Source organism: Ambystoma mexicanum, chromosome 4p (genome assembly GCF_040938575.1).
Source record: "Ambystoma mexicanum isolate Mex_15411 chromosome 4p, UKY_AmexF1_1, whole genome shotgun sequence".
In the NCBI taxonomy this organism is placed as follows: Eukaryota; Metazoa; Chordata; class Amphibia; order Caudata; family Ambystomatidae; genus Ambystoma; species Ambystoma mexicanum.
The window spans coordinates 1,002,860,765-1,002,879,320 of record NC_090927.1 but is presented as its reverse complement, the minus strand read 5'-3'; the positions used below and the strand labels follow the sequence as shown (position 1 = coordinate 1,002,879,320).

Genomic DNA, 18,556 nt, shown 5'->3' with positions numbered 1-18,556 from the left:
AGTCTCATAGTCATCCTTGGCATTTTTCAGGGCGTCCTCTACCGCCTTCCCAAACAGTAGATCTGACTCACCGGTTTGTCTATTAATGATGCTTGTGTTTCGGGTTTGAACCCAGACTGGTGTAACCAAGCATGTCTTTTGATAACAGTGTTTTCTGCTATCAATCTGCCGGCGTTATCAGCGGCATCAACGGTTGCTTTTAAGATGCAACCGGACACGGCTCTTCCCTCTGACGCAACCCGTGCCAATTGGCCTTTTAAGGGTTCTGGGGCGGAGTCTATGAGTGCCGCGACTTCCTCCCACTGGTGGCAGTTGTAACTCGCCAGTAGGGTGGTGGAGTTGGCGATCCTTGCCTGGTAGGCGGAAGTGGAGGCTACTTTCCTACCCAAGCCATAAATCTTCTTGCTCTCCTTGTCGGGAGGAGCTTCGGACGATGACAGGGGTGTTCCCGCCCTCTTTCGTGTGTTCGTAACTACCAGGGAGTCTGGTTTCAGTTGCCCCCTTATGTACAGCGGGTCTGATTGGGCTGCCCTGAAAAGTTTCTCTATCCTGGGGTTTACCGCCCTGGTGAGGTTGGGATTTACAAGGGAAGGGTCTATCCTCCTTTGTATCGATTTAAGGATAGGGATGGCCTGGGCAACAGGTCTCCTTTCTCCCACTAATTCTTCGGGCAAAGTCCCTCTCTTCCTGTGCTCCCTGGGTGTCAATGTGGAAGTGTTCTGCCGCTCTGGACAGAACTTCATTCAGGAGAGGTTGGTTGTCGACCGGGGAGTCGGTAACCGGGGGATCTTCGTCTACTGGGGAATCTAACCTGTAGGTTTATGGGTCATCCTCTTCCTCCTCTTGGTCCTCATCATCCCCATAGTAGCCCGTCCCAGATTGTTCTCCCAACATGCCCAAATCAGTATCCTCAATAAAGTGTGGATCCTCATTATATTGAGAGTAGGGCTGTATACAGAAAGGGTCCGAGGACCGTGTTGGTGCTTCAACCCGAGACTTCTTACTTGGGGGTATCGGGTCCCTAGAACCTGAGGGTGAAGCCCCGTCAGGGGTATATGAGAGGAAGTGTTCAGGATTCTTGGCATAGAAGTCTGCCAAAGATGACATCCTAGACATAACTCTGTCTATGTCGTCACTAGACCATTCCTTTGAGCTGGGAATGACTCTTTCCTGGGAGAGTTTCCCTGTCTTGTCCTGACTGGACCTCTGTGTTAGTGCAGGGGTCTTTAAAATGACAGAAGACTGAGACTTGTCCGTCTGTTTTTGCCTGTCTGACTACTTCTGAGGTGTGGAAGAAGGTAGAGAATGCTTCTTTTGTTCTTTTCCCCCCTCCCCGTGGGTGGAAGAGTGGTTTCCCCGTTTATTCGCCCCTTCGGAGCCTTTCGATGTCTGGCGTCGAGGTTCGCAGGTAGTGTCCCTATCTCTAGAGTGTGGAGGTTGGGACTTGGGAACAGCCGTTAAGCGGTCTGCTGATGCCGACTCCTGGAGTGTGGCCTGGGGATAGAGGTCGGCTTCGTCTTCAGACGCTCGAACCTCCGTTACCTTAGGGAGCGAGGCACTCTTGGCAACAGTGGATGGCTGCCAGGAGTCATACGGCGATCTAGATCGAGAACGCCCAGAGGACACCGATTCGGTGGACCGTTCTCTGTGTGCCTCTTTCCGAGAACTCGACGTGCGCGTCGAGTCTCGGTGGGACTTATGTTTGGTGGAAATGGTGTGGGTAGCGCTTGTGTCGCCAGGTGTTTTCCCCATAGCCGCCCTGCGGGACGAACTTCCGAGGTCGGGGACTTGTGCTTGGCTGTCTCTTGACGCCACGTTGCCCTCGCGGTCCGAAAGCACGGCGTCGCTGCCATCGCTGAAGGCGCCCTGAGCTGTCATGGCCTCTTGATGCCTGGCGTGGTGGGCCCAACGCTTGATCGAACGGTCCTTTAGTGTTTTCGGTTTAAACCTGCTACACGCTCTGCAGTTCGCCTCGGGGTGGTCCCTCGGCAAGCAGTGGTTGCACGTGGCGTGTCTGTCAACCCAAGGGTACTTGCGGTTGCACTTGGGGCAAAATTGGAAAGGGGTACCCTCCATACGCACCTTGTGGCAGCGGGCTAATGATTGTAGGAATATATAGAAGATGTACCTATATATTAAAGAGTGTAGAGTATGTGCCACCGCCCACTCTCCCTACTTGCAGGGCCGAGGCCAGAGGCCTTCCGAGGCCCAAGTCCGTCGTGCAGCTGTCGACGGTTGATTCCTTCTCCGGGCCGACATTGAGTGTCGAACTTCGGTGGGTCGACGTTGGGGTGGAGAAATGGGGAAATATTAAGATATTTTAGCAAAATTGTGGCTAAGGCCAGGAACTCCGCGGAATGCTTCCGACCAGTATGGCGGAAAAAAACAATCTGAGGGTCCTAGACGTGTGAGGGATCATGGGTACAGTGGACGTCACACTAGGGATAGTATTACTGGCACGCCCTGTGTCGACGCCCATTTTCGAGTTTCGAAAAACAAACTAATATTCTGCAGATTCCACTAGATGTCGGCCTATGCACAGCACGTGATCTAAGCAGATTCCACAATCCTCAGAAATATATATATATATATATATATATATATATATATATATATATATGATACATTACTCACCTTAATCGTATTTCTGATGCTTGTATCTGCTTAGATTCACATGCTATGCATAGGTCGACATCTAGTGGTAGCTGCCGAGTATTACAATTTTTGTTTTCGACACTCGAAAAGGGACATCGACAGGGTGTGCCAGTAATACTATCCCTAGTGTGACGTCTACTATACCCATGGTCCTTCACGCGTTGAGGTCCCTCAGATTTTGTTTCCGACATGAGGTAGCATAAAGTGTAGCGCAAGTACAGATGGAATAAAGCAGATGATAGCAGATAAAGCCAGAGAATCATCTATGCACCTTTTACTCCACAGGGGAGGAAGGGTGGGCGCATGTGAATCTAAGCAGATACAAGCATCAGAAATCCAATTACGGTGAGTAGTGTATCCCTTCTGAGGCTTGTGGAATCTGCTTAGATCACATACTATGCATAGATTAGCGAGCAGTGTCTGGAGAAGGTGGTGGGTTGTGAGAAGGTACAGCGGCAAATAGATGTTTTAGCACTGCTTGTCCCACCTGTGAATCTGCTTTAGAATGCGTGTCAATGTAGTAGTGCTGAGTAAATGTATGATTAGAGCTCCATGTAGCTGCTTTGCAAATGGCGTCTGGCGGGACGTTTGCAATGGCAGCCAAGGTAGCTCCTTTACCCCCGGTAGAGTGAGCTCTTGGTGTGAAAGACAGTTTTGTTTGATAGAGAGTAGCAGAGCTGTATGTATTTCACTATCAATCTGGAGATGGCGTTTATTTTAAAGGTGGTCGCCTTCCCTGCCAGGTGCTACAGAGACAAACAGCTGGTCTGATTTTCTATAGCGATCTTGTCTTGTTTACGTAGTAAAGGACTGCCCTCCTTACATCTAGTGTATGGAGTTTTATCTCAGCAGAGCATGAAGGGTTTTGAAAGAAAGCTTGTAGTTCAATGGACTAGTTGACATGGAACTTGGATATGAACTTAGGTGAAAACCTAAGGTGTGTTCTTAGTACCAACTGGTCTTTGTGGATAACAAAGAAAGGGTTTTGCACTGACAAAGATTGTAGTTCACTGACTCTTCTTATGGAGATGATAGCCACCTGAAAAGCAGTTTTATATGTAAGGTGTTTAAGGCTGGACTTCTGATAGGCTCGAAGGGAGGTCCTATGAGCTTTGCAAGTACCACATTTAAGTCCCACCCTGCAGGGTGGGTTTGAAATGGGAGGGTTAAGTCTCTTAACTCCCTCCATCAATGCCTTAAAGACAGGGATCGAGAAGTGGTGTACGCAGAAAGAGCTGCTAGGTTAACCTTGAAGGAGTTAAATACTAGCCCGGAGTCTAGTAAGTAGAGCATGTAACGGAAAATGTGTGATGGAGTACATTCTATTGGGTTTATATTTTTTGACTGGCACCATACAACAAATCTTTTCCATTTGTTGAAATAACAGTGTCTGTTGTTTGGTTTGTGTGCCTCCTTGAGGATGTCCATACACCTTTGAGGTAGCTTTAAATGGCCAAATTCTATGACTTCAGGAGCCAGGCTGCCAAGTTCATAGACTGTGGTTGTGGGTGGAACGTTGTCCCCCTGTGCTGTGTGAGCATGTTGTAGGGGACAGGAGTTTGACTGGATTGCACATTGCCAGTTTGCGCAGACGTGGAAACCAAGGATGTTGGGCCCACATAGGAGCAACTAGGATTAGTGTCACTTGTTCTTGGTGCATTTTGTTCATCAGCCTGCTCAGTAGCGGTGTTGGGGGAAAAGCGTAGGCAAATTTCTCTGACCAGTTCATCCACAGGGCGTTCCTCTTGGACCCGTGTTGGGTAAACCTGGATGCAAAGTCTGGGCATTGCGTGTTTTGGCTTGCGACAAATAAGTCTAGAGGGGGGTAACCCCATAGGGAGAAGGGAGAGATCGTTTAGGATATTTCTGTCGAGCTGCCACTCTTGCTCTTTGGGTAGAGGATCTCTGCTTAATGAGTCTGCCAGAGAATTGAGTTCCCCTGGAACATGATGCGATCTTGGGAACATGCCCTGCATGAGTACCCATTTCCAATGTATTTGTGCTAGCATGGACCGACTTGGAGAGTGTGTGCCCCGCTGCTTGTTTATATAAAACATGACAGTGGTGCTGTCCGTGAGGACTTGTACTGTCTGACCTGATAGGTGCACTTGGAAAGCTTAAAGGGATTTGAGCACTGCTAGTAGTTCCAACATGTTTATGCGATTTTGGGCTGTGATCTGTGTGGTGAAGGTAATGGGCTCCCTACCCAATGAGTCATGTGTCTGTTGTGACAATTGCTTGCACTGTAGGGTTGTGAAAAGGTTTTCCTTTTAACAGGATTTCCTTTGTCCACCAGCGTTGTGCTTGAACTTGGGTTAGTGAAAGGGTACACTGGGATTAATTCTCTGTGTAGATGCGCTGCTACTACCGCTACTATCTTGGTGAATACTCTCAGAGCGGAGGCTACGCCGAAGAGTAGCACCTTGAATTGGTAGTGTTGGTTCGCTATTTTGAAACGCAAGACCCTTCTGTGCGTTGGGAACATTGAAATATAAAAGTATGCATCTTTCATATCCAAGGTAGCCATGTATTCCCCGTTTTAGCAGTGGGATTACCTCTTGTAGCATTGGCATGCAGAATTTTTGTGGCTTGGCAGGTGTTTGCAGGGCACAGGTCTAGGATAGGGCGCATTGTTAAGTCTTTTTTCAGCAAAAGGGAGTTCATTGAATAAATACCCTTGTTTACCTGGTTTGCTGGGACGATTTCTATGGCGTCCTTTAGAAGCAGTGCCTTCGCCTCTTCCAACAGGATATGTTCTTCTTCCTTCTGTGAAGACTGTCTTTGTCTTGGCGGGTGGTTGGCTGGCGTTTGGATCAGCTCTACGCAATATCCCCCCGCCATGGTAGAAAGTACCCACTGGTCCGAAGTGAACCCCTCCCATGCGTGGGTAAAGTGTGAAATACGACCTCCTACTGGAGTGGCATGGGAGGGAACCTGCAGCGGGTTGTCATTGCTTAGGGGGGTTGAGCGCCCTCCTGAGGAGGAGGATCTGCCCCTACTTTGAGACCTTCTTTGGCCTCTTTGAAAACCCTGCTATGAGGAATGCCCTTGTAACGAACCCCAGGACGAACCTTGGGCACCTTGATTGTAATTAGAGGCCCATTGGGAGTTGTGTCCTCTAAAACAGCGAGAGTAAGAGCCCCCTCTTTGCCCAAAGGGTTTGTTGGTGCGTTGCCCTATGGATTTCAGGATGTCATATTCCTTTTTTGCGCTTTTGAGAGCATCCTTCACTGTTTTGCCAAACAAAGCGTTGGGTTCAATGGGCATGGTTAGGAGGGGTTGCCTGGGTTTCTAATTTGATGCCCGATTGCCGTAGCCATGCGTACGCGTTTAATCAGTGTGCCTTCTGCCATAATTCGTCCCGCATTGTCTGCTGCGTCCAAGTTGTTTTTAAGGATGCAGTTGGCTACTCGCTTCCCCTCTGCGATGGTGAGCGAGAGCTGTGTTTTCAGAGGCTCTGGGACTGAGTCTATCTGTTGAGTGATTTCATCCCACTTGTGGTAATTATAACTTGCTAATAGCGTCATATTAGTTGCTATCCTTGTTTGGTAGGCTGTCGAGGAAGCTACCTTTCTGCCCAGAGTGTAGATTTTCTTACCTTGTCAGGAGGGGCTTCGGCAGAGGCCAAAGGGGTTCCCGCCCTCTTTCTTGTAGTAGTAACTACTAAAGTGTCAGGCTTTAGCTGCCTCTAATATATAAGGGGCCTGAGAGGGCTGGTCTGAACATTTTCTCGATTCGTGGGTTGACTGCCCATGTTAAATTGGGTTTAAGCAGAGAGGGCTGGATGCGTCTATGTACTGATTGTAACAGGGAGATAAATTGGGTTGCCGATTTTTTATTCCCAAGGATGTCATCCGCAAAGGTTTTTGTTGACTTGGGCTTCTTGTGTGTCTATTTTGAAGGGCTCTGCAGCCTTTAGGAGCAGGTCATCATATTGAGTCAAGCCACTGATGGGTCGGTGTGATCTGGGGACTGGATGAGGTATACGTTCTTATCGTCGTCATCATAATATTGGTCCAAGTCCACCGGTTCCCCCTTCTTCCTCTTGCTCTAAGTATGTGCCAGGGTCTTGGGAGCCTTGCGTGGTAAGGTTATAAGTGTCTTGCCCTAGGTTCTGATGCAATGCAGTGGTAGCCTGCGTGGTGTCTAGGCTGGCTTTTTTGGCAGTGGGCTGAGTGGTTGCTGACCCGCTCTGAGTGACTGCTGCCCCGCTTTGTGGGGTTACCTGAAGGATTTGGAGGACCTCGGGGTGGTCTTCAAAAAAAAATTATATAAAGGGACATTCTCCTCATAACTTTATAGTTCTGTGGTCAACTGTGAGGAGCTTGGCAATACAGAGGGAGCCAGTGCAGGTGTAGGAGGGGGCTCTAGGACAGGGGTCTTCTTATGCTGCATAGACCCTGAAAGAGTGCCCTGGGGGGGTAGTGTAATCCTTGCGTTTAGTAGCTTGAACTTTTTTAGCCTGGGTCATCAAAGACTTATGGTTTTTTGACATTCTGGCCTTTAATACGGTATTGGAACGTGCTTTTTTAATTAACTTGCTCTTTTTCGAGCTCTTTGCGCTTTTTCTCGAGGCCGTCGACGCGCCTTTCGACGCCCAGTCGTTGGCGCCCGAGGACTTAGTGGTTTAGGAGCGGTGTCAGAAACGGACTTTACTGTCTGTTTCGGGGGCCTGTCGTGTGGTTATTGCGACTGCGATGGCCCAGAGGACTGGGAAAGTTCGCACCTCCTCCTCGATGCCATGTGTGGCCTATCATTCGACGACGTGGTCGACCTTCGGACGTGGGGGGGCGGAGGGGAGTACTTGATGTGCTGTAACTTGGTAGTGCTTGAGCCGCCGGGTGTCGTCCCCGTAGCATAACCGCCGGCCTGCCTGTTGGTGTCAGGGGCTCGCACGCGAGAATCTGAAGGATCCCCACCGCCCTCGGCGTCGCTTACAACATCGATGCTGCCATCGATGGAGGCTGCCTCGATGTCCATGGCGGCCTCAGCCTGCATGGCGTGGCGTGGTGGGCCCAGCGTTTGGTCTTGCAGTCCTTTAGGGTTTTTGGCCTAAATAGTTTGCAAGATTTGCTCTTTTCCTTGGCGTGGTCCTTCAAGGGAAACTTCCTATTACAGGAAGGTTACAATTTAAAAAGGGGACCTCGACGCGTGAAGGACCATGGGTACAGTAAAAGTCACACTAGGGATATTATTACTGGCACGCCCTGTCGATTGGCGGAAAAAAACAATCTGAGGATCCCAGACGCGTGAGGGATCTTGGGTACAGTGGACGTCACACTAGGGATAGTATTACTGGCACGCCTGTGTCGACGCCCATTTTCGAGTTTCGAAAAACAAACTGTAATACTCCGCAGCTTCCACTAGATGTCGGCCTATGCACAGCATGTGATCTAAGCAGATTCCACAAGCCTCAGAAATATATATATATTCATTCTTGAAGTAGGGCGGTGAAGCCTTTCTTGAGTGGAGTTGCACTCCCTTCTGCTGCTGTGATAATGCCAATCCGCGGCTTCAATTGCCGCTTATAAAACTTTGGAATTTTCGGAAAGAGAAACCGCTTCTGCACAATTGCGTAGAAAAATATCAAAGATTTTATTCAAGAATAGCGGTTTAAAAACCAAAAAAGAAGACTTCCCAAGGAAAAGGGAGGCTAACTGACGCGTTTCGCCACACTCCTGTGGCTTGCTCACAGTAAATCCTCCAAAATTTTAAACACACAAGAATCAAATAACAAACAGTGAAGAGGTCACTTACTGGCTGTTGGGAATGCTGTTGGCCATTTTGGAACAGGTACATATAATTAACAATACAACAATAAAACCAAGTATTTGGCAGCATCGTTAAAAGCAAAACCTAGTCAATAAGTACTGTAAGGTTGCTAAAATACAAATGTTGGCACCCATAATGGGTTCTTGGTGTTACTAGATTTTAACAATAACCTTAAGCTTTATGCAGAACCATCTCTGTCAGGGGCACTTGAGGATGATAATCTTTCAGGGTAAGCTGAACTTTCCTTTTCTGATACTACCACAAATCAGTGGGAAACTTTGCATTTTTTCGAATGTCTCATGACATGAAGGAAAACTCCTTGTACATGCTGGAATCAAAAACATATGCATTGCTCGTTTCACAAACCCAGTCACAATTGGTGTGGGGTTCCTCCAGAGTTTGAAAAATCACAGATGCTTTGGAGCGTTCAGTCAAAACAAGAATTTCTATTGCTGCTGATGCATTTAGTGCAGTGTAAACAAAAGAGCCTGAATCATCGAGAGGAGATTGTCTCAAAGGCATAAGACCCTTAACAAAGGAGCATAGTAATTGAACTTTCTCTCACTCTAAGGCAGGAAAGTCATGAACACCTGTTTGTTGTACTGGAGCAGGCATCTAAGTCTGTCTTTTCTGGAGTGTACAAAACACCCTAAAGATGGACATTGAGGCACAACAACTACTGGGCACCTCCTGGTAGGGGGAAGTTGGTGTAGAGGCTGCTGGAAATATAAACAAGGCCCTCTACAGTGGAATGTGTCCCTAACAGTTGATACAGAACCCATATGTGGGATGGGTCCTCACGCCAAAGTGCTGTACTTCAAAACAGATTTGAGAATCAGACTCCTCTAGATGTCGAGGAAGCTCCTGCATCAAGCGTCTTCATGTCAAATGATGCTCAAGACACCGAGCGGGCAGACCCCAAAGAATGGCTACACCTAATCCTCTTAGCTGGAGCCGAGCATTTTCAGAGGGTGAGAAAGCACATGTAGACAGTATGGTTAAGACATCCCTCAGGTCTGAATCTCAGGCACAGATTGTACTGTTAACCCCTGCTTCCATGTCCATGAGGACCTGCAATGCTTGGAGCTACCAACATGGTGGTTCCCTGCCTTACCACCACATTTGAGACTTCTCGCTTTTGAAGCCATCAGATTTCAGAGAAAGCGAAAGCAAAGTGCTTAAAAGATTTCTCTACAAGTAGAGAAAACACAACATCCACTAATAAGCGCTTTTCAGGGAAAGGGTGGAATGGAGCTTTTAAAAAAAGCTAAACAGGGCCCTATTTCTGCTAGGATCTCTCTGAATGTTCCAAAAAAGGCACTCTGGTGCTGAAGTGGCAGCAGTGCTTACTGAGAAGATTGCTAGCTGGCAGCAAAAGGGAAGCGGGGCAGTTTTGCAGTGCTCGCTGTGCGTGAGGGTTTTGCAATCAAAGAAATAAATAGAGACAGTAGATATGTATTTATTTTTCATCTTTCTAAATTAGACCCACATAAATTATGATGTAGCTCTAACGATTGAGAAGATACCTATTAACTCCCTCTTCTTAGCAGAGAATGGGCAAGCCACCGCAAGCGATCATTTGAGAATATCTAGGGGACAAGAAATGTGGAATGTGGCCAGCCGACTCACATGAACTTCAAAAGTTAGTTAAAGTTGTAACTTCTAAAGGTTGTCACAGTGCATGATCTAATAATAAGTGGCTTAGAATGTACATGTGCAAGTTTCCAGTCCTACAGCATTTTAAATGTAGATTACAAACCATCCCATTAAGTAAAGATTGACATCTGTACATCATAAAATACCCCACAAAAGCGCCAATTCGGTTCAATTATACAGTATAAAGCAACCATTAATCCATGATGCAATTCATGAAACTAGCTTTTCAATAATCAAACACAAGCTGTCAGTTCATGCAACAACCACCTTGCAATATCAGGTGTCCCAAAAGGAAGGCTACAAATCAATAAATCAAGGCTTTCATTGTGTCAGGGACATACCAAACACCCAACACACACACACAAACAAACACACATATGAAAAACTCATGTTTTGCAATTAAATAAAAACTTAGGACTGTTTTCTTAAGTGGAGTGCAAAAAAAATGGAAAAAATGTGAAAGTTAGCAGAGGAAGGTACAATAATATCAAATCAAGATTTTTATAAGAAAAACACGCAGCCTATTAATATCTGCGCATGCGAACACTGAATATTCAGGAAGCAATTATCCCACAGACAGCGCAATTGGGATACTAATTTGCATCATGCTTTTCCCTAGAGATAAAAAGGCACTTAACGAGAGGAAACGCAGGGTTTAAAGAGCACAATGCATGCAACGCACACTTCCTTGCAAAGAAGATTTGGAATGCTTCAGGGAAATGGCTCTCGTGAAGTAGCCTAAGTAAGAACATTAACACCATCAGTCTTGGGATGTCGTTGACTGTGCATAAAGCCGCTTCGCATCGTCTCATGTTTCCTAATGAATCGCTAAAGTCGTTTTTGACTTACCGTCACTTTTACCCTCTATCTTCGGGTAACAGTTGTAGAACATGCCTTTGCCGTCATGCGTCCAAGACATGCAGCTGAACTTCACCCTTTCCAGCACATCTGGTAGGTCCACGTGGCCTTCAACCTTCATGAACTTGATTGTCACCCAATCTGAGCCACTGGCACTTAGGCCGTATGAAAAATATTCTCCATCTTCGCTAAACGCATAACCTGCAAGTAAACCAGAGAAGAATGCACATCACTAACAAAGGTAACAATCCATTGAGCAATCAAAAGACTTGAAATCACAAATGATTGAGGTATCCACACAAATGAGCCAGTCCCACCATTAAAGAAATCAATGTCCTCTAGCAGAGGGCTATTTAGGCTGGTCTGCAGTACACCAAACTTTACTTGAAGCTGAGACAGGGAGATACATGATTATGAGGCATCATGTTGTACAGTTGCTACATGTTACCAAGCAAATACCAAGGCAGGCCTTATTGATAAGAATTGCCTGGTCAAAGTGTGCTGATTGCTGAAAAGGTGCTTAAAATATAAAAATGGTATATAATTCACGTATTATGATAAAAAAAATCAATATAGTAATGCAGGTTTTCAGAGCGCATTGCATTCTTCAGATTGGCAAGCTAATTATATCACTGAGATTCCCAAAAAGAAATGGAACCTCTGTCAGATTTACAATTAAACTGGCTGATGGTGAATCTGCGGCATCAGCCCTATATGGGGTGTGTTAAGTCAGACTCGGGAGGTGGTAAAGAGGTCAAGGTTTAACACTTTGATTTTATTGAATTAAAGAAGAAAGGCCTAGTCTAGTCTAGGCCCTGTCTAAAAATAAAGAAGAATAACTGGTGCTCGTCCGCATGTCCTTTAAACAATATACGGTCCTCTGTCCCAAAGATTAATGTGACCCTACCACTAATATAAGAAAAAGATAAACATCAGGCTGTCCAGAATAGGTCTTCGATGGCTGGGTTTTTATCCCCACACAATAGTCCAACTGTGGATTTCCAGGCCTTGCCCTGGCTGGATAGTTCAAAAGAGTCCCCAACAATGACTTTCACATCTTTCAGGCACGCGTGGGTCATAGTCAATTCCCTGGATTCCTCACAGGGGGCAAAACTATGGTGTTGCGGCGCAGTCCACGTGCTCATATTAGCTAAAAACTAAACAATGCCACCAGGACATGCTGACACAGTTGGTAACCAAATTTTTACCCTGCCATCAAAAGATCCAGCTTTGATGGTGTAAGTCAGTGAAATTGTTGCACTCTCATGGAAGAATAAACATAGGCTGCAGGGTCCCAAGACCGATCACAGACGCATTAATCGATTGCCACGCCAATCAAACAAATATGGGAACCACAAACCTCTGAAATCTCCAACTCCTCATTACCACCCACCATAACCAGTGGCAGAGGTACCAAAACCTGATCAATAGGAGGGTGTCTCTAAAGTTTCACCCAAGACACAAAGAAAACTGAATGACTCTTCCAAGTGTTGGGCAACTTCAACTCACTAGCCGCTGGATGAAAAATCTCAAATACCAATGGTGCCAAATGTGCCACCTTTGAAAACGTGAAAAGGGTTTTCTAAGTTTAGCGAGCAACAGCATGTTACTAAGTAACGTGAGGGTACATGAGCTACAAGTTGATAAGTATAATGGGAATTTGAACAGACTATATGCAGTGCTTGCCTACTTGCTGCCCAACTAGGCACACGATTTACAATCGAACGGCATGCAATGCCAGGCAATACGATGGCAAAAATACAAGTAGGAGCTGGCTTGCCCCTTTTAATTTAATTTATGCCACAGTTGGAGCAAAGCATTGGCTTGAAACAGTCTTACAATTGGCAGTACTCAAGAAAAAAAGTTCTATGTGAAATCAGCCAAAGAATTGCCAAATATTGTGCCTGAATAAATTGAAAAGGAAAGGCAACTGGTCAGCATTTGCAGCCCTTTTGGCACCCCATCATTTAAATACCTCTTCATATAATTATTATGGGTGGTTTCCGAAGAAGTAACAGGGAAGTACATGCTTATCAACCACCTATCTTACCCCAAAGGTTACTCTGTTACTGATTGGTTGGATGAGGAGCATTGCCTCATTTGACAAAGCAGTGAGAATGGTAAGGATGGAAGGTAATGTTACCCTTCTTACAAATTCAGATATTGAATCTGCATTTAGGCTCCTACAAGTTCATCCCAACACTTTCCAATTGAAGGAGGACATCTACATTGACAGATGTATGCTGATGGTGTGTTTTCTTTGAAATAAATGTTGTATTTACGAGTGGGTCGTGCAGGAAAGGTAGACACATGGGGGGAAAGCCACTAGTCAGATGAGTTCTTCAGAGAGGTTGGGTTGAAATAACATGAATGAGTGCCAAGCAGCATTGGCTGCTTGTGCGTCAACAGCAGCTGCTCTTGGGGTTCCTCTTGCTCGTGACAAGACTGAAGGCCCCTTTGAAGTTTTTAACTTTTTTGGTTTCACAAGGGCTACTTTTTTTTTTCTCCACATTTTTATTATTTTTTATTAACAACACTCCAAGCATTACAAACGTTGAGGACATTCGCATTTAAGCTTCACATCATTATATTCACATGCTAAGCGTCACAGTCCTCCTTCCTCCCGCCCCCTTAACTTGAGCCCCTGCTTCAATGTCTCCTTCTTGCATATCTCCGGGCATGTCTACCTCATTGATCTCCCCCATATCATCTTCACTATAGTCAGCCTGGGAGGGTCCCACCATCGTGGTCACCAGTTGTCTCCATGCTAACAGGGGTCCCGCTTCCTCCTCCCCTCCCCTACTGAGTGCTTCATACAAAGCTGCCGTTTCTGCATCTGCCCATTTCAAGAGGTCAGCCCACCACAACTGTATTCTGGGTCATTGGGCTGCTTTCCAGCCCGTTGCGATTCTCCGTTTGGCCAGGATGTAGGCCAGGTCTTTCATCTTACTGATGTGCTTCAGGTTGCGTGGTCTGGCAAAGCCCTCCAGCATGCATGCCCAAGCTGACTCCCTTTTCCGGCTAGACGTAGCTTAACCTCTGCCCAGAATCTACCCACCTCCGGGCACGCCCAAAACATGTGTATCATCCCAGCTTCTACCTCCCCGCACCTTGGGCATTTCTGTGTCATCGGGCTTCCAAACCTGGCACTTTTACTAGGGGTCATGTATGCCCTATGAGTGATGTATAGCTGGATCTGCTGTAGCCTCGCGCTTCGGGACACCTTCTTGTGGTACCTTTGGGCCCTATCCCATTGTCCATCCAGCATGGGTTCTCCCGCCTCCTCCTCCCCCTCCCCCTCCCAGTCCCGCCTCAGTTGGAGCACCTCCTTACCCACCTTGGTCATCAATAGTTCGTATATGTGGGATATTTCATGCCCACCCTCCGATATATTGTACATCGTCTCGATAACCACTTCCGGTTGCTCCGCTAGCACTGCCTCAGGCCACCTTTCTCGCACCCGTCTGATAATTCTTGTATAAGTAATATGTTGGCCTTTGTGCACCCCTCCATTAATCTCTGGAAATCTAGTACCTCCCCCTCCTGCCATACATCTCCAAGGGTCACAAGGTCCATCGGTTCCCAGTATTTGTGGATCCCTTTTATCATTTGCAAATCCTCCCCACATAGCGCCACTAGCGGCACCTGTAGAGAGCATGGGGTCGGGTTTCCCACTATTTGCCATGCCTTGCTCCATATTTTCCAGCCCAATGCCAACAGTCCCGCTCTTCCTTGCAACTCTGATTTAGGCAACCACACCACCTCTCTAAGAAAGAAGGGGCGGTGTCCTTATACAGTAGCCTGGCTTCGGGCGTCTCTTCTTTGGACAGCCATCTGGCCACGTACTGGAGCTGTCCAGCCAGATGGTATACCCCGAAGTTCGGTAGGTTTATGCCCCCCGTCACACAAGTTTTGTAACTTCCAAAGGGCCACCCTATTACTGGAGTTATGCCATATAAAACCCCTGCATAAGCTGTGGAGTTTTGCAAAAAAAGTTTGGGGAGCATATAAGGGATGTTCGTAAAAAAATGTAGCAATCTGGGCAGAACCACCATCTTGATCAAAGCAGCCCTACCCAGCATGGCCAGGGGTAGCCAGGACCAAAATCCCATGCTATACTTAATACCCTGCACTGCCCTCTCCGCGTTGTGCTTGTGTTCCTCCTCGACTGTGTGGTATATGTCGATTCCCAAATATCAGAATGTCCTGGTCTGCCAGGATATCGACAGGACCGGTAGGTTCCTATGCGGGGCCCACCTATATCTCCCCAGAGGGAACATGCTTGATTTCTTGGGGTTTACCGCTATTCCCGAGAGGGTGGCGTAACGTTCCATCACCTCCAGGACATATTGTAGGTTTTCTTCTGGGAAGCGCAGGTATAGTAGTATATCATCGGCATACAATGATATGAGGTGCGATCCTCCCTTCGTGTGGATCCCTATCTCCCCGTACTGTTGTCTGAGGCAAATTGCCAGTGGTTCCAAGGCAAGAATGTACAGCATGGGCGACCAGGGACAGCCCTGTCTGGTGCCCCTGCTAACCTGCCACTTGTCTGAGATTATAGCGCCAGTTTTGACCCTGGCGATTGGGGAGCTATATACCATTTTGGCCCACCTCAGGTACCCCGGCCCCATCCCATATTCTTTCAGAGCCGCTAGTAACCATGGCCACCTAACAAAGTCGAAGGCCTTAATGGCATCCAACGAGACTATTGCCATTTCACCGGGGTCCTTCTCTGTTTGTTCGATAATGTGGTGGAGTCTCCTATGGTTGTCGGTTATATTCCTGCCCGGAACGTAGCCTGTCTGGTCGGGGTGTATCAGTTTACCAATAACTCGTTTGAGCCTGTTTGCCAGCGCTGCTGTGAGGATCTTGCTATCTTGGTTGAGCATCGATAGGGACCCACAGTCCGTGCTTGGCTTGCCTGGTTTTAGGAGCGGGATGACCACCGCCTCCCTCAGAGATTCTGGCAGCCTCCCTCGTTCGAACGCCTCATTCAGCATAGCCAGCAGCGGGCGGAGCACCTCTTGCATATATGTCTTATAAAATTCACTAGGGAGCCCGTCTGACCCCGGGGCCTTACACGTGGGTAGGTGCTGAATCACCGTCTCTAATTCTTCTAATGTGATTGGGGCATCCAGGTCCTCTCATTCCTGATCGTTTAATTTGGGCAATGCTATGTCTTCCAATGTCTCCTGAATCTCTCGACCCATCTCTTCCCCCGTGTCCCCATACAGGCGTTTATAGAATCTGAGGAACCCCTCATTGACTCCCTCCTAGGTGTGCCAGGTCTGGCCTTCTTCCCCCTTTATCTCCCTGACCACTGGACGTGGTGTTTCATTCTTGTATATAACCATGCCAGCAGCCTACCCGGTTTGTCTCCCCCAGCATGTTGCCTCTCGATATATTTTGTGTAGTTCAGTTTACATAATCTGTCTGAGTGCTCCCTGCTAGTTTGTTGAAACAGCTTCACCCGTTCATCATCCTCCTGTGAGGTGCCTCCCTTCTGCGTTATTTCCTCCAACTCCTTCTCGGTCTCCTGTAACTCCTGCTCTATTCCCCCTTGGAGCCCTCTGGATTTAGATATGGCTGCACCCCGTACTACCACTTTGAACGCCTCCCATAAGGTTCCTTCTGACTGTACACGCCCTGTATTAATGTCGAAGTACTCAATAATCGCCTCCCTTAACTCCTCGCGGAATCCTGAGTCCTGCAAGGCCTCAGCTCTGAGCTTCCAAGTCGGGATTCTCGCTCTAGGGGGCTGGTGCCTCCACTCCAAAACCAAGGGGGAGAGGTCCGAAAGTACTCTGGCCTTATATTCCGAGCCTATCATTTCTCCTACCAGCTCAGAGGCAGCAAACATGTAATCTAGTCTTGTGTGCAGGTTATGTGGGGTCGCGTAATGGGAGTACTGCCTATCTTCCGGGTGTAGCTGTCTCCAAATATCTTCTAGTCCAGAGTCTCTCAGCAGGGCCTCTAATGCTCTTGCAGCCGGGGTGGGTCTGTCTAGTTTCCCGTCTGACCTATCCATTTTGGGATTTAATGTGCAGTTAAAATCCCCTCCCCATATAATCGTGCCGCCCAGTAGGGGGCTAATTTTTCCATACAGGGCCCTAAAGTAGGCAGCTGTGTCTTGGTTAGGAGCGTATGAGTTTATAATGCTCACTTCCCTGTTTTCCAGCATCCCCAGCACCACTATCATTCTTCCATCTGGGTCTACTGAGGACTGAAGCAACTGAAATGGTACATGAGGTGCCACCCACAAGACCACCCCCCTTGCATAAGCGGAGTATGTGGCTCCTGTGGTGGTCCCTCTCTACTTTCTCTTAACCACCTCCAGTTTCTCCTTATTAAGGTGGGTTTCCTGTAGTAGTGCTATGTCAATTTTCAGCCTCCTCGGGTACATCATTACTTTATTCCTCTTCAGATAGCTGCTGAGGCCTCTCACGTTCCAGGTTACCATTCTAAGGCTGCCCGTTGCCATGCGTGGATTGTCCCTCCTCCTCCCCTCCCAGGTTTCCTGTCCAGTCTAGTTTGACATGAAATTGGGCTCGTACCCCTCCCTCTTCCAACATGAACTCCCCAACTAACCCCTCCTCCCCCCTTGCTCAACTCTAATACACTGCACACAACCCCTTCCCAGCCCCCACCCTGCCCGACCCCAACTGGTGCCCAGCTCCATCCCTGGATCTCAGGCTCTCCCGTGTTTGGTCCTGCCTCGGGATGCAGAGATCAGGAACCCGGCAGGGTGTCACCGGTCTATCGGTGACCTAACTAATCTATTCATAGGGGTGTGAGGGCTTGTTCCGTTAGGCTCCTACATTTTTCACCAAGTTCCTGTGCTCAAGGATCATACATATATAGCCCTAGTCGCTCTACTCCGACAGTCTGTATCCTGTCCTATATTCTAGTCCCAATGTTTGAGACTGCGACACCCTGGGTGCCACAGTCACCACGCTACTTATCTATGCTATCTTCCTTCTGGATACCCAGGCAGCTCTGCGTGTCCAGCCATTCTGTTGCATCCTCCGGGGTTTCAGTGTTCTATTTTTGTGGAACACTTTCAGTTTTGCAGGGTAGATCAGCATATACTTGTAGCCTGCTTCCCGCAATCTTCTCTTCACTGCCCCAAAGTTCATGCCTCGGCGTTGCACCTTTAGGGTGTAATCCGGGTATGCCGTTAAGTTTGCCGATGCCCTTTGTATCGTTCCTCTCTTTCAGAAATGCTCTAGGATTTTATCCCTGTCTCGATAGTTCAGGATCTTGGCAATCACCGGCCTGGGGGGGTTCCCGGTGGTGGCTTCCTCATCAGGGCCCTGTGCGCCCGTTCCACCGCGAACCGCTGGCTCAGCACTCCTCCAGTTATCTCTTGCAGCAGCATTGATTCGATATACTCAGTGGGGTTGGGTCCCTCAGCTCCTTCAGGCAATCCCACTATACGCATATTGTTCCTCGGGGTACGTCCATCCGCCGCCTCTGCCCTGCTTTCCAGGTTGCCCACGAGTTGTTGTAGGGCGTGGAGCTCGGATTTATGGGATGCACATGCAGCTGTGTTCAGGGTCATTTCCTTCTCTAAGTCGCCTGTACGTTCTGCCAACACTCTGACATCTTGCCG

The 18,556-nt window shown here is 47.7% G+C and overlaps 1 protein-coding gene across 1 annotated transcript in view; it reads right to left on the bottom strand.

Annotated features, from left to right (window-relative positions):
• The window catches only part of PREP (prolyl endopeptidase), a 1,557,310-nt gene that overhangs the window by 1,348,113 nt on the left and 190,641 nt on the right, over positions 1-18,556 (bottom strand). Inside the window, exon 5 of the mRNA XM_069606586.1 lies at positions 10,933-11,142. Within this exon, the coding sequence (XP_069462687.1) occupies positions 10,933-11,142 (210 nt within the window). The remainder of the gene's footprint in view (positions 1-10,932; positions 11,143-18,556) is intronic.